We start from the raw sequence: 25607 nt of genomic DNA, 5'->3' as shown, positions 1-25607 counted from the left end.
AGTATCATGTGTGTGAAATTTAATCTATGAAGAAAGTTGATCTTAAAAATAATGTCATTCTGAAGTTATATTAGTTAAAATTTGCTTCAGACATTATGTCATTATTTAAATTGAGTTTCGAAATCCCTAGAGAATTTGGTAACACCGTTTTTTTCTGATATATTTTTGTTCTTTAGTAGTACACTGCAAAAATCGTGAGTGAATCCGAATTTTATTTCGATCTGAATTCACTCCGTTACGCGGGGTTCCGGAATATAAATGTTAGCCCCCCCCCCCGCTCCTATTTGAAATTCTACTAGACCCTTACAGAATAAAATCAGATATTATTCTTAAACAAACTCAAATATCGCCATATATTTATGAGTATTGCACGAATCTTAATGCGAAGCATTAGAGTGTGCTTTACGATCGAATAATTCACTTTGCCTCTTTTTCGCTATTGTTTTTACTGTGTTACTCTTGTTAGTCCACGGAGCTTAACGAAGTTACACATCATCGGATAAAGAATTTAATAAGGATTAATTTTATTACTTATAAATACCAATTTGATGCATTAAATAACTAAAAAAGCATCAAAATGTAAAAAAAAATTTTACCGTCAAGCAGTAGAAAATGTGTCCGTAACCCATAAACACAAAAACTCGAGAAAAAAGCCATTATTTGGATCACTTTTTTTTAAAAGGATTATTTTAGGGCCGAAGAAAAAGTGTGTCATAAATGGCCATCAAATTCGGCCCCGTTTAATTATCATTAATAAAAAGAGCTTAACTTATTTTTTATATCTATATATATTTTTTACATACATTGTAAAAAAAATTGTTTGAATTTTCAAAGATTGTATATAACGCAATAAACACATACACTTGTGCTTGAAATTTTATTACTAATTTCATATAGAATTTAAAATACACGTTTTTGAAATTTCAAATTAACACTTTGGATTTTCAAATACGTTTTTTTGAATTTTCAAATAAGTATTAAGAAATTTCAAATAGAATTTTCAAAATTCAATATATGTTTTAGAATTTTCAATACTTGCTTTGAAAATTTAAAAATCAAGTATAAATTTTAAGTACGTTTATTAAAATTCATTTTTTTTTCTTAATTTTGAATACCAGCTTGATTATTTAATTACGTATATTAAATTTAAAGCTTTTTTTGAAAATACAATTCAAATATCTAGTTATGAAAATTCAATTCCTTTTGTATTGTAATTTTCAAATTATTTTTAACAGTGTATACTTTCATCACACTAGTCCCGCCTGCACGAAAAAATAAATCTGACTATTTTTCGGCGCGAAATTTGAATTTCTAGTGTAATAGAAAGGAAAAAAAAAATTGTCCTTGAAACTTTTATCGTACATTTTTATTTTTTTTTGCAAATGAGCATTAAGAGTCGTGCACTTTTGAACTTACCAAACTTTGTTATGAGTATTATGGGATCTTTACAGTGTAATTGAAACTGCTAGGTATAATTCGAAAACGTTATAGTTAAACCAAATAAAGTTTAAACAATAATATATGAGCTGTTTATTTAATTATACGTTCTCAAGTAAAGTGTATACATTCTTAAGCAAAGAATGAAATCACTGTAATACACATACAATAAACCTACTAAGACGGAAAATGACGTCATAGTCTGATAAGAGCTAGTTGCATAAATCAATATGTATACATTACATAAAATTTATGAATGCCCTTTTAAATATTTATTGTTTCAACAACATAAATTATTTTTTCATTATAGTTTGTTTTGTCTACTATTGTTGGTCGCTTGGAATTTATTCAGTTAAATATTTAAAAATATCAGCGCTTGTCTATAGGATGAATGAACGAACAGGAAACACCTGAGGAATGTGTGTAACAATAAAAGAGAGAGTTCAATGGACTATAGATAAACTGAATAAATACTCATCTCCGAGTATATTATTTTGAATTTTGAAAGTTTAAACTCAGTAGTAGAATAGTTTTATTTTTTCAATACAACTTTAATTGGAAATTTAGTTTATATATATAGTGTATGTGGTAGGAATCGAAACTTCTGAAGCTTTTTTCAACTAATCGTTGGTATAGTACAAGATTTGGTACTTGAAGTGATTCTTCGGCTTATAATTGTCATCATAGATGACATGAGTAATAGCGCTGTTTACACGACGGTATTAATAAATTTTTACTAAGTTTAAAAATTCAAATTATAAAATATTTATACTTTTGAAGTAAACATCTAATTTTTATTTCTATGCTTATAATTGTTGATAAAATATAACGTTAGAAAATAAACAGTAAATAAATTTGGTGCAAAACATGTTTTAGTTCCCCGTGATTTTTCATTCAAATTATATATAACTACACAGACAAAAAGAATTTCTTGGCGCAAGAAATATTTTGTATTATGAATTTAAGACGAAAATTTTTCTTGGCTCAAGAATTTTTTTCTCGCCTAAAAAATTATTTTCTTGTTCCAAGAAAATTTTTTCTTACCCCAAGAAAAGTTTTGTTTTCACTTTATAATACAAAAAATTTTTTGGGTCAAGTAAAAATTTTCTTAGAGCAAGAAAAAATTTTTTGCGCTAAGAAATCCTTTTTTTCTGTGTATATAAAACTAGTTCAAACCAAAACTCATATCTAATTTTATCTAAGCATTTATATAAAATTTTATATAATTATAAATAATATTTTTTCCTGGGACTGCTATACATTTGTTTATTACACAGAGAAAAAAATATAGTAAAAATTACGGTATTGTAGTAAAATTTACTAACAGATATAAGTAAATACATTCTGTATTTTAATTATTACCAAACATTGAGTAAAATTTACTGGTTGGCAATTATTACATAAGAAGATATTTAAAATTATTATGCGTAATGTATTTTTTGCTAACACGATTATATTTTTCTACTATCTGTATAGTAAATTCTACTATGTAGGGGAAGGGGGTAGGGTAGGCAAAACGGGGTACCCCCAAAATTTTATATTTTAAATGGTTTTTAAACATTCCAAAATCACTTCTGTAAATATAATTAAGCGTTACTTTGAATTTTTTTTGGTAAAATTTTTCAAAAATCAATTGTCAGTTGAAAAATATTAATGACCTTTGTTTTATGATAAAAACTATTAAAAATTTGTTTTTTTCTTTTGTCTCCAATAAACATGTAAAATATAATTTTTCTTCATGTAAATTACTTACAAAAAAATTCAACTTAATCAAATTCGTTTAAAATCCAGAAATTTTTTTTTTCACCTTTTTTAGGGGGTACCCCACTTTGCCCGCAGAAATGAAAAATTTTTTTTTTCAACGGTAACCGAAAATTTCTTCTATTTACTTTGAATGTCATTAAAAAAAAAAAGATTTAGCGTATTTGAGTCCTCGAAAACTTGGTATTTTCTTAAGTACTCCCTTTTGCCCCTCCCTCCTCTATAGATAAAATTAAGAGTTGGTGGGGATATCATATACAAATATGTATTACAAGTTCAGAAACCTTTGTTCAAAGGAGACATCGGGCTGTTAGACCTAGGAAAGGACTCGCGCGCGGGAGATCAGGGTTCGAATCTCGGTTGAATCAAGTGATTTTTTAAAAAACAAAAATCCACACCAACACCACTACAGATGACATAAATAACAATAATAATCAAAATGAAAGCAATAATAATAAAAAGTTAAAAGCTATTAAAAATTTAATTTCATTTAATTACATTATAATATTCAATTGTCCACCTGTACCCAGTTTTCAGCCTTAATCAACTATAAAATTTTAATATTTCTATTAGAGATAATGAATTAAAATCAACCGGTCTATCATAAATTGTTCTTATCCGTCATAAAATAAGTAATTACTTGTCTTTAAATTATTTCGGGCATAAAATATATGAAAGAGATATTGTTAAGAGGCGGACAATGAAGTACTTTATCTTGATTATAAAACAAACTAAATGCTTGAAAAAAATATTTTTATTCACAGCTAATAAATTATTTTAAAATATAAGTTATTATTTACAAAAATGAATTTAGTATTACCATTAAAAAATAAAAATATTTTTCCGTTTTTTAATAAAAAAAACTAGTTTTGAATAAAGAATAAATTGCCTTGACGTTTATATTTAATATACAAAGCTAATTATTATTCATAATAATCAGCAATAACAACTTCTAATTGATAATTATTTAGAAAAAAAAAAAAAAAAAAAAACAAACTACAACTTTCTCAACCTCTACACTCAACAGTCCTCAGTTCTATCTGTCCACACTTCTTCGCAATAGTAAATGCGGCAGCTGTCGACGCGGTTATTAAGGTCACTCAATACGAGCCGCTGATTGGTGTCCAAGGTTGTTGGTGTTTAGGCATTTTGTACGAGGTACCAGATACGTGGGTCGTAAACTAATGTGTCATTCTCATTTGGTTAATTTATAATTTTAAATAAATTTTTAAATATACATCTCGTTATTCTATACTCCCATTATATAAAAATATAAATATATAATAAATTTTAACACCCGGAAATATTTAGTATTTATGATATAATGAATTGTTAACTTTGATGACTGCAAATACTATAATAATGTCTGCAAGAATGTAGGAGTATAGGGTCTATCACATATATGTATATATATATACTTGTTAAATTATTTAATATCAGACTATTCATATAATTGTTATTAGCTATTAAATAATACCCGTTGTAACTGGTTTGTGAGAAAACTATTACAATAACTATGACATTGTATATATTTAGATTAAGTTGACGGTCTCATATTAATAGGATTGCACATATTTTAGAGCTTACGTGTTAATAGTTAAATATTTTATTTCTTATTAGCATCTCACTGCTGTATAAATTCATAACTCATCTCAATAGGAATTCGTTTCTTGTCTACATCGCGTTTGTAATAACGTTATCTCTATAAAATAAACTAATCACAAAACGTAAATCAAATAATGGCTTTTTTAACACTCGCGACTTTAATGTAATGAAGCACGAAAAAATATTTGTAACGTAATTAATAAATAACTTGGTGCAGATACAATTTCTAGGTAACAATAGAGCAATTCGACATTCTAATGAATTACGGTCTAATTTCGGGAAAAATTTTTAGTTCGGGTTCTCCTACTATCATGATTGAAAGATATGATTTTTGCATCCGAATCTCGCTATAAAACTACCGATGCTTTCCCTGATTAAACAACTGAATTCGATCGAATTTAACAGAATTAAATTTTTAATTCTATTTAATTCAGATAAATTCTGTTAATTCGGTACCTAACTTAAAAATGAATTCTGTCTAATTCGGCAGGAAAACCAGAATTTGTCCGAATTAAAACGAATTTAAATAATTCTATTCGGTTTAATTCTGATTAATTCGAAAATAATTCTCCAATTTCTGGTTCTGAATCCGAATTAAACTGAATTAAAACGAATTTGAAATTTTTAAATCGGTTTTATTCTGGTTAATTCAAATTCAAATTTTCAATTCAGTTGAATTCTGTTTTGCAGAATTCGACAGAGTCTAACAGAATTAAAATTTTTAATTCGGTCGAATTCAGTTGTTTAATCAGGGTTGCTTTGTAAAAGAGATATTTACTGTATTTAGTACATACTGTAGTAACTGGTAACTTAAATTAATATCACTTATACTACAAAGACACTTAAACTAGAAATAACAACAGCGCAATTAACAGCAGTAAAAGAAAGGCAAGAGCGATATAGTTTATTGATATACAGATGTATGCCGTTATGCTGTCAATATATGACTGACTGACTCTAGTCGCGCATCTATAAAACAACCCGCGTAAAAAAGTTCGGGAATTTCGGCGGTTAGTCGGCAGAATCCCTAAGGAATTCACATTTGTGTCAAAATAGGACTTTCGGATGAATTCTGAATGAAAACAAGAAATGCGATATCAGTAAAAAAAAGTAATATCAGCTGAACGTACATAATTGCAGAAAGTTGCAGTTAAGAAAAATAATGTAGGATTTCTCAGATAAAAAGAAAGGTTTTATCTGGGAAAAATAATTTTCGAGAGTAGCCGATAGTAAATTTTCGATTCAGTGTCTTGCTGGCAATAGTTTATCGGAATTCGATCGATCTTTGAATGAATTGACAGGGATTTAATTTACACCAATGCCCTAAAATTTCTTCGTGAACACCGGATAAATTTTGAAGGAATTCTTATAAAGCTCCGGTGACATAATTGGCAGTAGACTGAATCAAAAATTAAAATTTTTTACTTTCCCTAACGGACCTAAATTACGGTTAATTACGGTAAACCCACCGTAAAATGCCGATTTACCGTAATTTACGGTGGTTTTACCGTAATTTACGGTGGATTTACTGTAAAATACGGAAATACGGTAATCCACCGTAAATTACGGTAATTCGGTAATCCACCCGATTTTTTTACGGTAGATTTATCGTATTCGACGGTAAATTTACGATATACCCGCCGTAATTTACGGTAATCCACCGTAAAGTACCGATTTACCGTAAATTACGGTAGATTTACCGTAATTTACGGTGGTTTTACCGTAATTTACGGTGGGTTTACCGTAATGTACGGTAAATCTACTCGATTTTTACGGTATTCTACGGTAAATTTACGGTAAATCAGGTCTGCTAGGGTTAAGAATAAATCACTGAATATTCGTGTTATTTTTCGCTAAAAGTTGGTTGAAATTTCACCGGAGCTTTGTATGAACTCATTTAGAATTATCGGGTTCACATTCGTTACACAATACTCAGGTCTGATCATGCATAATATTAGCCTATTAGCGCATGATCATGCATGCCGATTTTTCCCCAGAATAAGAGAGTCATTTTAACAAAATTTACATTATATTGATTTTATCAAGTTCGGAAATTAATAATTACTTTAAATGTTTATTTAATACTTTAAATGAGCGCACATAGTCTCGAACCAATCATTATCCTCTAGTCTATTGCATATTTCAGATAAATTAACGATTCGAGTCTGCATTTAAGGTGATAAATAAATAAACGGAACTTATCGTTAATTTTTCATACTATTTCTATAACGAACTGTATTTTATTTTATATATTTTATCTTATCATTCTTATCATTTTTTACACATGAAATATTTTTTTATACTAATATTTTACATTTTCAGATTAAAAATCATCATTTTTCAATCATTAATAAAAATTTTAATATACTTGGAAGTTCTACTAACATTTCTTCATTTTTTTTTTCAATTTTACAAATTAACAGACCGCTTTAAAATAAATCAGCTATAATTAACTGATCTGCGATTAATTTACGAGTAATCATAACAAAAAGTACATAAGTCTGCAATAAAATACTGCGTGCTGAGTCTAAGAAATTTTCTTAAAGAAAGTTGATTATTGGGTTTATCCTATTAACATTTTCGATCTAATTGAATTCGATTATTCAGTAATTGTTTGAGTTACGTAAAGTGTTAAAAGACCAAACTATTGACACTTTATTTTATTTTATTATTTACTCAACTGTTTTCAACACCTTTAAAAGTTATAAGTATTTAAATATAATTTTTAAAATATTAAGATCCCTAGAAAATGCACTTGTTATTGATAATATAAACGATGGGACGAAATAATTTTAATTTTGACACGTCTTTAAAAATATGAAATTTGAATATTTTATAGATTTCCATTAAAAGATGAATAAGGTCTAGTAGGTCTATGCTTTCAAACAGAAGGGAAAGTATTTATTACATAAATCTAGTTTCAGGACTTACTATCCTCAGTCATACTTCATAATAAAGCAAAATACAATTGACTAAGCTTCGTAATGATCAGCGGTGATCACGCACATGGATAATTTAGGGGAGCCTGGGGCACGGACGGCCCCCTTAAGCCGGCTTTTTATTTTTGTGGCTTTTAACCATCAAATTCGTTTATTTTCCATCGATTTCGGAAGAATCAGTCGAAATTTTGCAAACCACAAATATGCTATTTTCGTACCTTTATAATTCCATGGACTTCAAATTTATTAGAAAAAAAATTTATGTACACCCTAGTGAAAATTTTTCGGAATTTTCTCTGAAAAACTCAGTTCTAAAGTTCTAAAGACTTTTCAGAGTTTTTCAGAAAAAAGTCCGAAAAATTTCCACCAGGGCACTGTAAAAAAAATTGTTTGAATTTTCAAAGATTGTATATAACGCAATAAACACATACATTTGTGCTTGAAATTTCATTACTAATTTCATGTAGAATTTAAAATACACGTTTTTGAATTTTCAAATTAACACTTTGGATTTTCAAATACGTTTTTTTGAATTTTCAAATAAGTATTATGAAATTTCAAATAGAATTTTTGAAATTCAATATATGTTTTAGAATTTTCAATACTTGTTTTAAAATTTAAAAATCAAGTAAAAATTTTAAGTACGTTTATTAAAATTCATATTTTTTTCTTAATTTTGAATACCAGCTTGATTATTTAATTACGTATATTAAATTTAAAGCTTTTTTCATTTAAAATACAATTCAAATATCTAGTTATGAAAATTTAATTCCTTTTGTATTTTAATTTTCAAATTATTTTTAACAGGGTAGCTGATATAACCAGTTTTATTGAAATTTTTATTTTTTGATTTTAACCACACTATAATCTGTTGACCTAAAAGAGCTTTCATCAATAAATTTTTCAAATTCATTTTAGTTTAGAAAAAAAAATTTTTCTGTAGCAAATTTTTTTTTGTGGTCCATTTTGCCCCAGATCAGCTTAAAATATTTTTAAAACATTAGAGGTATCATGATTTGACCGAAAATGTAGAAAAAAATTTTTACAAAATTTTTTAGGGGGGCCGTAGCGCCCCGGTCTACCCCATGTGCTAAGTTTCAAATTTTTGCATCAATATTTACTTACCCAAAAAATCACGAAATCATTAGCGGTATAAAATACACGTATTTTCCATTAAAAACTTCGGCTGCCGTGTACTAGTGTGACATTAGGATTTAAAACAAAAGCAAAGTCTAAGAAAAAAAGCGGGAAATTTTTTAAATTTTTAAATAAAATTAACTACAAGAAAAAAAAAATTAAATTAAAATTAATTGATAATAAAAAAAAAAATCTAATATGAAAATATTGATAAAAAAATGAAATATTTATAATAATGAACGATTGGTATGTTAACTTTTGGGTTTCTCATAAATTTTCAATTACTATTTAAGTAACGAAAAATTTTCCATTCATTGATTATTAAACAAGGCCCCTTATGGAGTAAAGAGGCCCCCCAAAAATTGCAACACATGAGTTTCAAATAAAACTCATGGATGCGGGCATATTTAAAATATGGGTTTCAGCATCAGCACTCTCACCAGACGATCATTGAATACTATGCTCCCATAGACAAGGACAGTTATGTGAGTCTCCGTCTGGAATTTAAGCCTTCGAAATTACAAACCTACTGCAGAAAGATTTCGCCATCTAGTGTCGCGGAATAGAACTAATGCCGATAAAATTTTTTTTTTAATTTAAAAAAAAATTATTCAACCACACAATAACTATACCATTTATTATTTCTAAATAATTTTTATTAAACTAAAAAATAAATATCCTTCACTTTTACATATACGTATTATCGTTATCTCGTTAAATACTGTAATAAAATTTCCAAGATATCTAGATCATGAGATCGCAAGATATTTATATATAAGTACAATACTATTATTCACTTGAATTTATAACTTTTTTCGTAATTTATTTATTTATTTTTTAAAATTTTTATTCGCTGTCATACAAAGTAGATCAATTTTAAAACTGGACTTTTACATAATATGATAAAATTTTATTTATCGATTCGCGCCGGCGACTGCAAGGATGAATAAAATAATAAATAAAAAATTTACTGTTAAAAACGTGTGATAAAATAAAAAATTTTCGAATAAATAATGTTAAAATTATAAATTTCCTTCTAGTTTTGAATTCATATCTGATAAATAAATGTATATAAGTTATCTTATCAGTAAAGATCTGAAAAAGAGGGAGAAATTTTTTATGTAGACCTAAACTGTCTGTATGTAATTACTACAAGATATGTCCCACTTGAACAGTGGTTGAAAGTTTTTGTCGTCAGTAACATCATTTACCTGGACATTCGTCAGTTACGTGTGTCACTTGTACTCTTGTGCCATCAGTGTACATTCAGTTTATAAGGATTTTTTTTTTTTCTATCACAGTGAATAATTTAACGCTCAATATTCTTGATAAAAAAAAATAAATAATAGGCTCACGTGGCGGAATTACAGCTATTGCACGTGACAGAGTGCAACGTCAATCGTAAGTTTATAAAACGGCTATTGAATTTCTTCGATCTCGTAAATTTATTCATGTCAATTTTTAAAGTCAGTCAAACCAAGTAAATGGATTTTTTTTTTTTTTAAACTTTATCACTGTTACTTGTTATTCTCAAGCTTTATGCAACTCTTACATATATTTGTTGGAGAGAATAAATAATTAATAATTATATAATTGAAAAAAAAAAAAAAAAAAAACAGAAGCGTATAATATATATTTTTATTTGATTAAAAATATAAGTGTATTGTGATCTGCATTTAAAATCATTGTAGTAAATTTTTATACTGATGTGTACTAATTTCGTATTGAGATAAAATAATTAATCTGCAAATTTGTTTACTTAATATTATTTAATTGATGAAAATTAATAAAATAACTAAGAAATTAATAATTAACTTTAATTAAAAAATGCGATTACAAAAGTAGTTTTATTATCTCAAAGTCTATTTATCGTTTAATTTAATCTTACTAAGTGCTGTGTTCACACATCACTTGATAAAACGTATATTATTCTATCCTACTTGCTCAGAAGTCTTATCAATTTTCTTCCAAGGACATTAAAACTAAAAAACAAACATAAGTGAGCTTAAACTTTATTGTTGTGATAAAACAAAATTAATATTGCATCTATTATAGAGGAAGGGGGGGGGGGCAAAATGGACCACTTAAGAAAAAAATTTCAAATCCTGTGTTTTTACTCCCTTGCCAAGTATTTGACCTTAATTTGTTCTGTCCATTAAAAATAAGAAATTTAAAAATGGGAGGCAAAATGGGCCGCCCTCGAAAAATTTTTATAATGTGAGTTTTTCAGCTTGTTTCACTTTTTTTTTCCTTCTGCTGAGTTTTTGATGTTACCCGTATGAAAAAACAATATATGGTTAAAATATATAAAATCATATATGTTTGCAATAAAAAAATATATGACATATTATATTGTATATTATAAAAAATCATATAGAGATTTTGGTCGATTTAACATAAAATTACATACAGTAGTAAATATATGTATTCCATATATGTAACTTATATGTTTTTTATATTAAGCTATATATACATTTACGTTTACCTTATAATATATTGTATTGATATATTTCCTTTTATATTCAAAAAATATATAATTTTTATATGAAATAAAATATATGGTAGCATATAATTTATATTATATATGGCACCATATATTTTCTTTGTTATATTTAAGCATATATTTTATTCGGTGTATGTATATGTATATGGGTATATATATTCGCATCAAATTAACTAATTTTGAAAATTTTAACTGCAATTTAAAGAGTATATTAAAATTTAGATCTAATTTAATTAGAGTTGGTCATACGAATAAGAAACTTTTTTTTTTCCATACACAATATAAATATATGTTTTTATATATAATCAAAATATATTTTTCGTATATGATAGAAATATATATTTTTATGTATGATAAAAATATAGTTTTCGTATATAACAAGAATATATATTTTCATATATGATAAAAATATATTTTTTGTATATGATTGACATATATATTTTCTATATGCTAAACATATACGGACTCGTATATGATGAATATTATATTTTTTAATATAAAAAAAAATATATCAGAAAATATAGTTAAATTGGCCACATATATGTTATTTTCATACGGGTAATTTGCCGTGTCTATCAAAATTAAAAAATCCTGAAAAGTTGGGCAAAACGGGCCCCCAACAAAACTCAATATATGTTTCTCGCTTGTTTTAAGTTTTGAAACTTTTTGCTATCTATTTAATATAAAAAAGAGTTGATAGTGATTTGTGAAGATTTGGACCTTAAAATAACTTTATTCAGAGTTTTCTGTTAAATTACTATTCGATTAATTCGAAAAAATTGAATTTCAGTTAGTAATGCTGTTGAACTCGTGACCTAGTTTGCCCCTTATCATAATTCTTTAATCATTTCTGTTAAAAAAATTTTAGGAGCCTGTTTGGCTAAAAAATATTCGTAGGTTTTCAAAGTCTAAGCAGCCCATTTACCCCCTCCCCGCTCCCGAGTAATTTTTTTTTTAGTATTTTATGAAATATTTAAAAAAACTATAAGCATGTATTATTTAGTATAGGGAAATGTTTGAATGTTAGAAATTCCTTTTTCTCTAGTGTAGTTGACATAAAAATTTTAAACGAATATATTATAGTTCGTAAGTTGAAGGAACATATGTCTTCAGCCGTCATTTTTGATTAGGGTCAGTTATTTTGTTAACACTTTAGTAGATTTCGTTACGCATCTGTGAAGGGACTTGAGAAGTTTTGTTGTAAAATCCGGGTGGACTCTATAACCAGACCCTTAGGTTCCCAAGTTGTATTAGTGACAAACGGAGTGTTTCTTAAACCAGATATTTAATAACAATAAAATATTCAACTGTGAATTTTATTTAAATGTATTTACTTTTATTAATAAATTAATTTGGTAATTATTATAATAATACTGACTACATTGTAAAATAAACCCGGGGTAAGTCCAGGCGGTGTAGGTGTTAAAATTTTTTGTGTTAAATTTCAACACTGAAAGCGGTGTTAAAATAACACCACCACCCGTGTAAATATTCTTTACTGGTGTTAAAATATTCTACTTTGTGAATATTTTTACTTCCCTGATTAAACAACTGAATTCAACCGAATTAAAAATTTTAATTCTGTTATATTCTGTCGAATTCTTCAAAACAGAATTCAACTGAATTGAAAATTTGAATTTGAATTAAACAGAATGAAACCCATTTAAAAATTTCAAATTCGTTTTAATTCAGTTTAATTCGGATTCAGAACCAGAAATTGGATTATTATTTTCGAATTAAACCGAATAGAATTATTTAAATTCGTTTTAATTTGGACAAATTCTGGTTTTCCTGCCGAATTAGATAGAATTCATTTTTAAGTTCGGTACCGAATTAACAGAATTTATCTGAATTAAATAGAATTAAAAATTTAATTCTGTTAAATTCGATCGAATTCAGTTGTTTAATCAGGGTTACTCGATCACTACAGTTAGACAGCATTTTAATTAATTAGTTAAAGTATTGGTAATTGAAATCATGAGCGTAAAATTGTGTAATTTTTAAATAAATGATGTATAACACAAATAATTATTTGAATAAGTATATAGCAAAATTTAAATTTCCTCGACACAGAAAAAACAGATATCTTGAGTCAAGAAAATATTTTTGAAGACAAACGTTTTCGGGAACCAAGTCAAGATTTTCTTGAGCCAAGAGAATTCGTCTTGGTCTGAGAAGATTTCTACTTTATCTGAGAAAATTTAGGTCTCCCAAAAAAATTTTCTTGAGTCAAGAATATTTACCTTCAGTCGAGAATTTTTTTTTGTGTGCAGATAATTTCAATTAAATTTTTATATTTTTATATATGTAATACATTTTTTACACCTATCGATCACCGGTATTTTAACACCGCCTAGATGGTGTTGTTTTATTTTAACACCGCGCGGTGTTAAATTGAGTTCATTTTTAACACCGCTCTTTTTACACTGTGTAGTAGTAACTACAGTTATAGAAATTTACAAAATCCATTTATAAGTAAGTCATATATAAATATAAAAATAAATATAGACGTATTAGTGTGAATTATTTATCAGTGTTTAAATCTTTTTGAAAAATAGTAGCATTAATAATAACAATTGTTTATATATTTAATGAAAAATATATATGCTAGTTATGTTAGTGTGACAATGAGAATAATTATATTATATGCATCAATGTCAACCTTGATATATCAAAACATGTCGCCATAAAAAATAATTTCCGTTGATTATCCGAGTATCATAAAAAATAATAATATGTTGTTTTATATAAAATTTAATATCCTATTTTCGTCTCTATGATACTTATCGAACATAATTACGTCAATTTCAAAAAAAAAAAAATTTTATACGCCCTTATGGCATCTGTAACGCGATATACATGTGATAATTTAAAAATTCTTAGATGGCCTATATATAAATATAAATATATATATATATATATATATATATATATATATATATATATATATATATATATATATATATATATACTTAACAAGATAAAATTATTATAAATTTAATGCCATTGAAACTTAAAGTACTTTGTCATGTGACTATATGACATATTAAACGTACAATGTCACGAGTTAAATCTCTTGACTTCTCTTTTATGATAATATGATGGCATAATATATAACTTCTATTGCATATAGACGATAAATTTATTATTGAATGTATGAAAAGAAAGAGAATATTAGTTCAAATCTATTGTAAGTCAAAATTTACTTTTTTTTTAACAAGAAAATGTTTTGGATTTTTAATATTTGTCGTTGATAAAAAAAAGGTTTCTACATTGCACCATTTTGATATCAATGACGTAATCTTTGATAACTTTATTGGTGTGATAATCTTTGACGACTTGTTAATTTATGTTGCGAGTTATAATTGTTTTTTTATTCTATGTCAGAGAAAATAATATAAAAATTGATTTAAGGTTATTGTTGTTACAGGGAACGACATAACTTGCATCAAACATGGGTAGCATGTTTAGAAGTGAGGAGATGGCCTTATGCCAGCTGTTCATTCAGCCGGAGGCAGCCTATCTTTCCGTCTCGGAACTCGGAGAGACCGGAACTGTTCAATTTCGCGACGTAAGTGAATGATTAATAATTGTCTTATGAATTGATGCTTGTTATTTTAAATTTAAAAAATACTGAGTTCGAGTCAGAAATACAAATTTTACTGGAGATAAACTATATACACGGAGAGAAATTTATGGTAACTGTTCCTAGTACGTTTATGAAATATCATCCCATACCGTTATGGTAATGATTACTTGGAATTATGGGATATAGGCCCATACTTTCTGGTAAAAGTTCCCATAAGTATGGGAATAATTCCCATCATTATGGTAACAGTTCCCATAAGCAAATAGGAACCAATCCTATAACCATATTGTGACAGTTTCTAAGTGCATATGGGAATAAACCCTATTTGCTATGGTAACTATTCCCATAATATTATGGTAATCAATCCCATAATGTAGGGGGAAGGGGGGCAGAGTGGGCCCCTTAAGGAAAATAATTATAATATCATTAATTTTTTTTACGCGTTTACTTCTCTTTAGACCCTCGATACTTATTTTCACTCCATTACGCTGCGTCCATTAAAATTGAAAAATCAAAAATTAGGGGCAAAGTGGGCCTTGCAAAAAATTTCGGATTTGATATTTTTTATTCTTTACACGTGTGATACTTGCAAATAACTATAAAACAATCGTATTTTAATAATATAGAAGTCATTTTAATAGTCTGCTGCGATATTACTTTAAAACGTAATTTTATTATCTTTTACTTTCTTAATAAATTATATTTAAGGCGCGTTTTCATTTGTTTCTCTATTCGCACTCAAGTGGATAAACGGTACTATCTTTGTTGCACTTGTACAGTAAATGGAAACTTTGTCCAAGCTTTTCTCGTAAACAAATGGAAGTTGTCAAAAAATTGAAGTGCACTTCGCTAGTTCATAGAGTAAAGCATCGGGTCTGTGTCTTTATTTAGCGTTTAGGGTTTTTATCTCAGAGAAAAGCTTGGACAAAATTATCTGAAAACGGTTCTTAATGAACAGTTTTGGTGGACTATTTTAGCCCGCATTATATAAAAAATTTCGATAAGCTTATTATCCGTCCGAATTTATTGGCGTATAGAAAATTTTGAAGGGCCTACTTTGCTTCCGGGGGCCCACTTTATCCCCTCCTCCCCTATGGTAATGGTTACTATAATATTATGATAACGATTACTATAATATTATAGTAATGAATACTATAATATATATGGGTGTCGTTCCTATAATCGACATTTCAAAAAAACCGGTTACTATGCGTTATGTTTCCCATTCCCATAATATATTGTAATTGTTACCATAAATTTCTCTCCGTGTAAAAATAAAAAAAATAAAAGCATAGTCGATGTTACTATTTTGTAGTAGTATCGAGCACTAACACGTAGTACCATTAACTATTAAAAATAGTTCAGCGAACTATCTTTCCATATGACCTAAGTCATCGTCATTCAGATTACTATGCATTTTTTTCTCTCATAAAGTAATTATCGTGCAAACGTCTGCAGATTTTTGAAAAACTGAAAAATTTAGTGTAGAAATGCTTCAGACCTAAAAATTACCATAACGATAGTATTAAAATTTTAACTATTATTTTAAAAAAAATTATGTAAAAAAATAATTCATGGTCGCAAAAGAAATATATCTCAAGAATTTTTATAAAAAAACAATAAAAATTGTTATTTTTACGATATAAATTGATAAAACTGATGATATTTACTTTTGATAAATTGTTATATTTGTTTTTCATTAATTCGTCGAAAAGTCAAATATTAACTTTAAAAATAAAAAATATCAAATGACAGTTCCATAAATAAACATAATTTATAATAAGTTGTCCTAATGACGTATACTGACACATTGTAAATTATAAGTTAATAAATTATAAATATATAGTTAAATTTGATTTATTATTATATATTCATTTACAGTTGAATAGCAGTGTAAATTATTTTCAACGTAAATTTGTAAATGAGGTTCGACGTTGTGACGAAATGGAACGAAAGCTTCGTTACATCGAATCAGAAGTAAAAAAAGAAGCTGTACCAGTTACTGAAATCTTTGGTGATTTACCTCGAGCACCAATTCCACGTGAAGTTATTGATCTTGAGGTCTTATTTTTATTATGGCAATATATTAAAACATAAATAATTAAAATAATATATAGTTTTATTCAAAAACAGTAACAATAATTATTTGATACTCAATTAAATAGATAATTTTAATTATAAAAAACAAAAAATATATTTCAGGCGCACATTGAGAAGACGGAACATGATATACTAGAGTTAACTCACAATGCAGTAAATTTGAAGAGTAACTATTTGGAGCTATCGGAATTACAACATGTTCTCGAGAAAACTCAAGTATTCTTCACCGAGGTACCTAAGTAATTCGACAGGCGTTGTCGTTACGATTTAACACGTAGTGTAATTGATATTACCGTTTAGTCGAAGAATCAAGGCTCTTTTTTGTTTCTCGATCAGCAGGAGGAGGCTAATGACTCAATTACACGAGCTTTGATCAGTGAAGAGCAGCAGTATCCAACTACCACGGGCCGCGGACGACTTGAGTAAGTATTGCACACCTCAAGCGCGAAAGCAGCAAAATAATTCGTCCGTGTGTAGTTAGATATTATCATCATTCCTCGGGATCAAATAATAAAAATTATTACCCATGGATGTTTTTTTTTATATTTAGCAGACAATTTTATTTTATAAAATGAATATAATGAAAAATAGGTCACAATTTACATATTTTAATATGTTGAACAGTATGTAAATATTTTAGGAATTTTTTGAATTATTTACATACATTTTCAATAAAATATTTAAAAATATAATAAAACATCATTGTTACAACATTTTTCAATATTTACACGCGAGCATATTTCTGTTTACTCAACAACCCTTGAAGCAAAGTATTCCTTTAGTTACCTGTTTGTGTTTATCTTTCAGTTCTTATTGAAAGCTTGCATGTCATATTCTAGATTTTTCTCACTAATCGTTTTCGAATGGTAGATTTATAAAAAATAAATTATTATTTCGTAAGGAGCCATTCATAAATTATATATGGCGTTTTTGAAGCTACTTTAGCCCTCCCCTCTACTGTAAGATATTGTAAGATTTGAATTACCCCTCCTCCCCTACCTTTGAGTAAGAAATGGACATTTCAAAAAAGTAAAAGTCGTTTAATCAAATAATATTATTTTTTATCGAAATTTTTCAATTTTATTACTTTTCAATTAAATGACTTTAGATATTATATATGAATATTTATGTTTATAACATAAATATAATACTTACATAAATATTAGAGTGGTCGTTAAAAATTAAATTTTCTCAGACGCCCCATAAAAAGCTTCTTTTTAGTGAAAAAACACGTGGGGAATTTGGTTTTTTCTTTTTAAGTAAAAAGAACACGTGCCGCAGGACGATCAAAGTTCATTTTTCGATACAATCGCGGTTTTTTTTAAATATCTCATGAAATATGCAGATTAAAGGAAAAAATTATGGGAACAATTTTGTAGGAAATCAAATTTTTGACAAAAAAGATCTTATTCGTTTTTTATATAAAATGTGTATTTATAAAGATATTTTTAGAAAACTTTTTAGATCTGAATTGAGCGTTTTAAAGATTACAAATTTTGAAAATAACATTTTTCTAAGTATATAGAAACTATAACAAGCATTAATGATTGATATGTTACGAGTTACGTAGTTGTCTATATTTACACAGAAAAAAAGAATTTCGGGGCGCAAGAATTTGTTTGTATTATAAATTGAACACAAAAATTTTCTTGGGACGAGAAAAAATTTATTGACTCAAAAAGTTTTTTTTTGCTCGGAGAAAATTCATTCTCGCCGTAAGAAAATTTCTGTTTTTAATTCATTATGCAAAAACTTTCTTGGGGCGAGTAAAAAAATTCTTGTGCCAAGAAATCCTTTTTTTCTGTGTAAGAAAAAACGTTATTTTTAACATTCGTAAGACTTAAAATGCTCAATTGATAAGATCAAAAAAAGTTTTTTCAAAATATCTTCATAAATACACATTTTAGAAAAAAAATGAACATGACCTTTTTTGTCAAGAATTTAATTTCCTACAAAATTGTTCCCATGATTTTTTCACTTAATCTGCATATTTCATGAGATATTTAAAAAAAACCGCGATTGTATCGAAAAATGAACTTTGATCGTCCTAAGGCACGTGTTCTTTTTTTTAAAAAAAAAAAAAAAACCAAATTTCCCATGTATTTTTTCACTAAAAAGAAGCTTTTCACCAGGCGCCTGAGAGAATTTAATTTTTAACGACCATCCTAATAAATATATTTAGTAAAAGTCCTAATTATCGACAGTCTGCTAATAGACAGTACATAAGTTATTTATTTCCTTACTTTAAAAATTGTTAATCAATTTATTATTGTATTTAAATTTTAGATTTGTTGCCGGAGTAGTGAATCGGGAACGTGTACCGGCATTTGAACGTATGCTCTGGAGAATTTCCCGCGGCAATGTCTTTCTTCGGCAATCGGAATTGGAAAAGCCTCTCGAGGATCCTAACACGGTGAGAATTTTTTTTTATGTTTCAATAGAAGCATCAAAAGTTATGATCTTCATATTCAATGTTACCTGATCATGCACAATATGTTCATTACATAACTTAATTATATAATAATAACAATAAACTATTATGCTTCAGGGAAACGAAATTTATAAAACCGTATTCGTAGCATTTTTCCAAGGTGAACAATTGAAAAGTCGTATTAAAAAAGTATGCGCTGGATTTCATGCTTCATTATATTCCTGTCCTAACAGCAATGCCGAAAGATTGGAAATGCTGAAAGGTGTTCGTACTCGCTTAGAAGATCTTAATTTAGTAAGTAATATATTTATTGAATAATAATCCATTCAAACATGTAATTATGGCGCATTAATAGCTTTGGAATTACACTTATACAGGTCCTTAATCAAACCCATGATCATCGACAACGGGTACTACATAATGTCGCAAAAGAGATACCTAATTGGAGTATCATGGTTCGTAAGATGAAGGCGATTTATCATACTATGAATTTATTTAATATGGATGTTACTAAGAAGTGTTTAATTGGTGAGTGTTGGGTGCCAATGGCTGATCTTACGATGGTTCAAAACTGCCTTACTGAAGGATCGGTAAGTTTTATTATGGTAGAAATATAATCGGTTTCAATCGGAGTTGATCGGATTCAATTGAAATTCGATTGGTTTCAATCGGAATCCGTCGAATTTAGTCGATTTTAATCGGAGGCTATTGGATTCCATCGACATTCGATCGATTTCAATCGGAGTTCATTGGATTCACTTGAAATTTGATGGTTTCAATTGAACTCCAATGAATTCAGTTGGAAATCGATTGGCTTTTATTGGAGTCCACTGGATTCCATTGATATTCGATCGATTTCAATCGGATTCACTTGAAATTTGATGGTTTCAATTAGATTCCAGTGGATTCCATCGAAATTCGATTGGTTTCAATTGGAATCCATCAGATTCAATCGATTTTAATCGGAGGCTATTGGATTCCTTCGACATTCGATCGATTTCAATCGGAGTTCATCGGATTCACTTGAAATTTTATGGTTTCAATTGAACTCCAGTGGATTCCACCGAAATTCGATCGGTTTCAATTAGAATCCACTGAGTTCAATCGAAATTAGATCGATTCCAATCGGATTCACTTGAAATTTGATGGCCCAATTGGACTCCAGTGGATTCCATCAAAATTCGATCGGTTTCAATTGGAATCCATCAGATTCAATCGATTTTAATCAGAGGCTATTGGATTCCATCGACATTCGATCGATTTCAATCGGAGTTCATCGGATTCAAATGAAATTAGATCGGTTTCAATAGAACTCCAATGAATTCCGTTGAAAATCGATTGGCTTTAATTGGAGTCCACCGGATTCCATCGATATTCGATCGGTTTCAATCGTATTCACTTGAAATTTTATGGTTTCAATTGGACTCCAGTGGATTCCATCTAAATTCGATCGGTTTCAATTAGAATTCACCGGTTTCAATCGAAATTAGATCGATTTCAATCGGAGTCTATTGCATCCCACCAGAATTCGATTGGTTAATAGTCTATCAGACTCACTCGAAATTAGAACAGATTTAAATAGGAGTTTTTAACGAGGGTTATTAATTTTAAATAAATTTAACAAATTAATTTTTTAGCGATTATGCGGGAGCTCAATACCGTCATTTTTAAATGTAATTCACACGGATGAAGATCCACCAACTTTCAATAGATCAAACAAATTCACAAAAGGATTTCAAAATTTAATTGATTCGTATGGTGTGGCCTCTTATAGAGAAGCTAATCCGGCACTTTATACAATCGTTACATTTCCATTTTTATTTAGTATTATGTTCGGTGATGCCGGCCATGGTAAGATATCAAAAAAACTTCAATACAAAAACCAATTAATCAAAATTAAATTACTTTATAATTTAATAATGTGATTATATTTAGGTTTAATATTAACTCTTTTCGGTGCATGGATGGTGATTTGGGAAAAAAAATTATCGGCTAAAAAAACCGACAATGAAATATGGAATATATTTTTTGCTGGTCGTTATATAATTCTTTTAATGGGAATGTTTTCAATTTATACTGGTTTTATTTACAACGATATATTTTCAAAATCTATGAATATATTTGGATCTAGTTGGAATGTTGAATTTACTGGTAAACAACTAATGGAAAATAAACATCTTCAACCCGATCCAGCAACAGAAGCGGGATATAAACAAATTCCTTATCCAATGGGATTGGATCCAGTATGGGCACTCGCTGAAAATAAAATTATTTTTCTAAATTCTTATAAAATGAAATTATCTATTATTTTCGGTGTTGTTCATATGATTTTTGGTGTTTGTGTCAGCGTTATTAATATTGTGTAAGTTTTATTTTATTTATTATTTTTTAAGTAAACAATAATATTTTTTGTGACAGACACTTTAAATCTACGACATTTAGCGCCTATAGCCGGCAGCTTAAAATATTATATAAGAATACAGCTGGTAAAAAAGATACCTAATTGTTCTAGTAGTGACGTCATTAACGGATCAAAAAATATTTTTTGGTTACATGTGCGATAGCAAACGACCAAAAAATATCGAAGTAACTCAACGAGCCATCTTGTGTCAAAATTTATCATCACATTAATTAATACACTTACTAGTATTTTCGCCGCTATTCTTATAGCTGTATGCAAAATAAGGTCGATAAAATTTTTCAACGAGTATTAAAGTAATTTGGCGCGAGAAAACCAATTTTGATAATTAAAAAGTTCTACAGTGGTACAGTTTTTTGTTATAAACAATTTCATTGTTTAAACTTAAATTACAAGAAAATTATAATTGATAGCTCTTAAACAATGACAAAATTAGCTTTTTTGCATCAAAATACACAAATAATGCCTGAATCATCTCTCGTCTATCTCTATTATTTATTAAGATTTTCGCTCTGAGTGAAGCCATGGTAGGGGAAATTAAATCGACTGAAGCGTTCGCAGTGGTTACTTTCGGCGTTACGGAAGGCTATTATTACTATTAATTTTTCCTTAGTATCATTTTTTGACTTTGATATGAATTTCAAACAACTTAACCTAAATGTTTACTGCATTCTTTTTTATTTTTTGTCATTATACTTATTTGTTGTTAATTCGTTTAGCTAAAAAACAAAACTGCAATTACTATAAAACTGTCACATATTTTTCATAACTTTTTTTTTTTACTATTATTTATAATATTTATTTATTTTGATGTTTCTTGCTATTAACATACGTATAAAAACATACTCTGACAGCCTCCCGTAGTTCATATTTTGTCTGGCGCTGCAGTCACACTCATAACGAATAGCGACTTATAAAATACAAACTTTTTGTCAGGTCCGTTCGGCTGTGGATGCGCGCGCAATTTTTAGCCAAACGGACCCTGCATAAGAATAGCAGTCAAAGGACTATACCGACTTCTCTCTTATTTTCAACAAATACTCAGAACAATCTTGCCAAATAAATAAATGTGGATTATAACCTGCCATTAATAGGCACTAAATGTAGTACATTTCAAATATCTGTCACAAAAACTAATGTATTTATCTAGAACAATCGAGTCTAAGACGCTCGTGTGTTGGTAAACAATCTTCACACCTCGCGTCTTAAACACGACCGCACTCGATAGATAAACTAATATTTTTTTTTTTTAGACATTTTAAAAAATATTCAAGTCTTGTTTTGGAGTTTCTGCCCCAGCTATTATTCCTTATTCTTCTTTTTGCGTATTTGGCAGCACTGATGGTGATAAAATGGATTTTATACAGTGCGTCAGCAAGAGGTAACATAAATTTTAGTTAACTTTTTTTTTTTATACAATATTTAAAGTCTTAGAATAGTATATTACGTAATAACAAGTGGACTAAGTTAGTCATTGCGATTAACGAATATTGGTTTAGTTCCCAGTATTAGTATATTACACACCTAGGGCAGTAAAGTAAGAAATGTCTCAGATCACATGTGATTGTTGGCCTAGGCGAAGCCGAGATGAATCATATGATAAAACAGGACAACCACTCGGGTCGAAAAATTTAATCTAATTTTAGTCTAACTAGACTGTATTCGGACTAATTGGTTTGTTTTTAAACTAGTTGGTCTATCTTTGAAATTCTGTCTGTCTTTTATCTACCCTAGCAGACCTGATTTACCGTAAATTTACGGTGTTTTACCGTAAATAACCGTAAATCTACCGTAGTATAGGTAAATTACCGTAAAAATTCGGGCGGATTTACCGTAATTTATGATAAGCTACGGTAATTCACGATATGGGTAAATTATGGTAGGTTTACCGTAAACTACGGCATTTTACCATAAATTACCGCAATTTTACCGTAAAATACGGTAAATCTACCGTGAAATTTTGGGCGGATTACAGAATTACGGTAAAATCACCGTAGATTATGCAAAACCCACCGTATTTTACGGTAAACTCGCCGTAAATTGCGGTAAACTCACCCTAATTTACGGTAGATCGGTATTTTACGGTGGATTACCGTCATTTACGGTAGGTTTACCGTAATTTACGGTAGGTTTACCGTAGTCTACGGTAATCTTACCGTAATTTAGGTCCGTTAGGGTACAGACGATCAAAAACAAGCAAAAAGAAAATACACCGAAAAAGTCTGATTTTAGTCCGGATAATAAAAACTCATAAAAGGAGCGAAGAATGAAACTTGAGTGAACTTAATAGAATAGAAGTTCCGTTTTAAGATGTCCAGAAGGAAATTTAGGAGAAATCGCTGATAGCCCGATTGCTTATAATACGATTTTACTGTACTAATTTAATGATATAATATAGTAAAACAAATAATCGCGTTGTATCCGGACAAATTACAACACTCTCGATTATGATTTACATTGAAGCTGTAACTGCAGTTATGGCTGATGGGCATAAGTCTAATCGACTATATTGAAAACTTAGATGAGCCCAATTTATTTAATTACTATCTTTATAATTCAGGGTTTTATATAAGATGATTTATATGAGAGAAAGGGCAAATAAAGGCGTAAAACTAGAGCAGAGATAATTGTCCATATTAGTATGTGGCACAGTATCAAGGTCTAATCTATATAGAATCAGACATACAATAGTCTAGCGGCTAGTTAGTCTTATATTATAAGTATTGTACACACAAAAATAATTAAATGCTTGTAGGACATTGTGATGAAATGTCTCTTGTGGAGCTTCATTAATGTAATAAAATGTAATTCAATTTAGTTAGGCAATAAAGAACAATTTTCTGTATTCAAGCCAATTTGCGTATTCCAGGAATCTTACAAAAATCGGTCAGAAGTATATAGAATGCTGTTTGTTACATTATATATATATGTATACACTGAGAGATCAATTTATTTGAGCCAAATAAGATTTTTTTGCAGGCAAATAAATCCAAAATAAATTTCAATTTTAGTACTCAAAAGTTAAAAGGAAGTTCATCCCTGATTAAAAATATTGATTGAAAACAATTGAGAAGCGGTCGCTCCATGCAAACTGTATATCTATATATACAAACAAAAAAATTGAAATCAATTGAAATTATTGAAAAAAATTCGAATCTCATCACTTTTAATTCTTTTCAATCAATATTTTTAAACAGGGATTACAAATTACAATAAACAATAATTATTTTGTAATAATATAATTGATAATTATTTTTAGGTACTGATTGGGAGCCTCGTTGCGCTCCATCAGTTTTAATCATATTCATCAACATGATGTTAGGTGGTCAAGGGAAATCCGAGCCTTCAGACGCTGTCAATGGAACCTTGATAAAACCATGCCCAGAATGGATGTATCCAAATCAAGCCATCGTTCAAGATGTATTTAAATATGGAGCACTTCTCTGTGCCCCAGTACTCTTGTTCGGTAAACCATTGTATTGGTTAGCTACGAATAAATCATCAAAAAAAAATAAGGTAAAAAAAAGAATTATTATTTTGAGGTAGTTGTCGGGTGATGGGCATAGTGTCAGAAAGTTATAAAATTTTTTATACTTATTAAGGGTATTAAGATACTATTACCATTAAAATTTCAAGTCGATTGACCATCTCTAATTTGAAATATTTATAATCAAAGTTCAGATCAT

At 28.5% G+C, this 25607-nt stretch overlaps 1 protein-coding gene and 1 non-coding gene across 6 annotated transcripts in view; one reads left to right on the top strand and one right to left on the bottom strand.

Annotated features, from left to right (window-relative positions):
- The window catches only part of LOC130670857 (V-type proton ATPase 116 kDa subunit a1), a 36276-nt gene that overhangs the window by 5738 nt on the left and 4931 nt on the right, over positions 1–25607 (top strand). Inside the window, exons 1-12 of one of the 5 annotated variants that reach the window (XM_057474445.1) lie at positions 10041–10280; positions 14813–14953; positions 16853–17032; positions 17174–17302; positions 17372–17493; positions 19358–19484; positions 19620–19796; positions 19880–20092; positions 21140–21353; positions 21438–21864; positions 23175–23302; positions 25181–25437. In XM_057474445.1, coding sequence (XP_057330428.1) covers positions 14837–14953; positions 16853–17032; positions 17174–17302; positions 17372–17493; positions 19358–19484; positions 19620–19796; positions 19880–20092; positions 21140–21353; positions 21438–21864; positions 23175–23302; positions 25181–25437 — 2091 coding nt within the window. In that variant the 5' untranslated portion in view covers positions 10041–10280; positions 14813–14836. Of the gene's footprint in view, positions 1–10040; positions 10281–14812; positions 14954–16852; positions 17033–17173; positions 17303–17371; positions 17494–19357; positions 19485–19619; positions 19797–19879; positions 20093–21139; positions 21354–21437; positions 21865–23174; positions 23303–25180; positions 25438–25607 lie in introns of those variants that run through there. The other 4 variants (XM_057474448.1, XM_057474447.1, XM_057474446.1 and 1 more) reach the window with 4 other exon arrangements.
- LOC130672553 (U4atac minor spliceosomal RNA) lies at positions 9231–9361 on the bottom strand. Its single transcript, XR_008990734.1, has one exon. It is a non-coding gene; the product is annotated as a U4atac minor spliceosomal RNA (small nuclear RNA).

This window comes from Microplitis mediator, chromosome 7 (genome assembly GCF_029852145.1).
Source record: "Microplitis mediator isolate UGA2020A chromosome 7, iyMicMedi2.1, whole genome shotgun sequence".
NCBI classification, from domain to species: Eukaryota; Metazoa; Arthropoda; class Insecta; order Hymenoptera; family Braconidae; genus Microplitis; species Microplitis mediator.
Note: the sequence above shows the minus strand (reverse complement) of the source record. Positions and strands in the feature narration are given on the sequence as shown.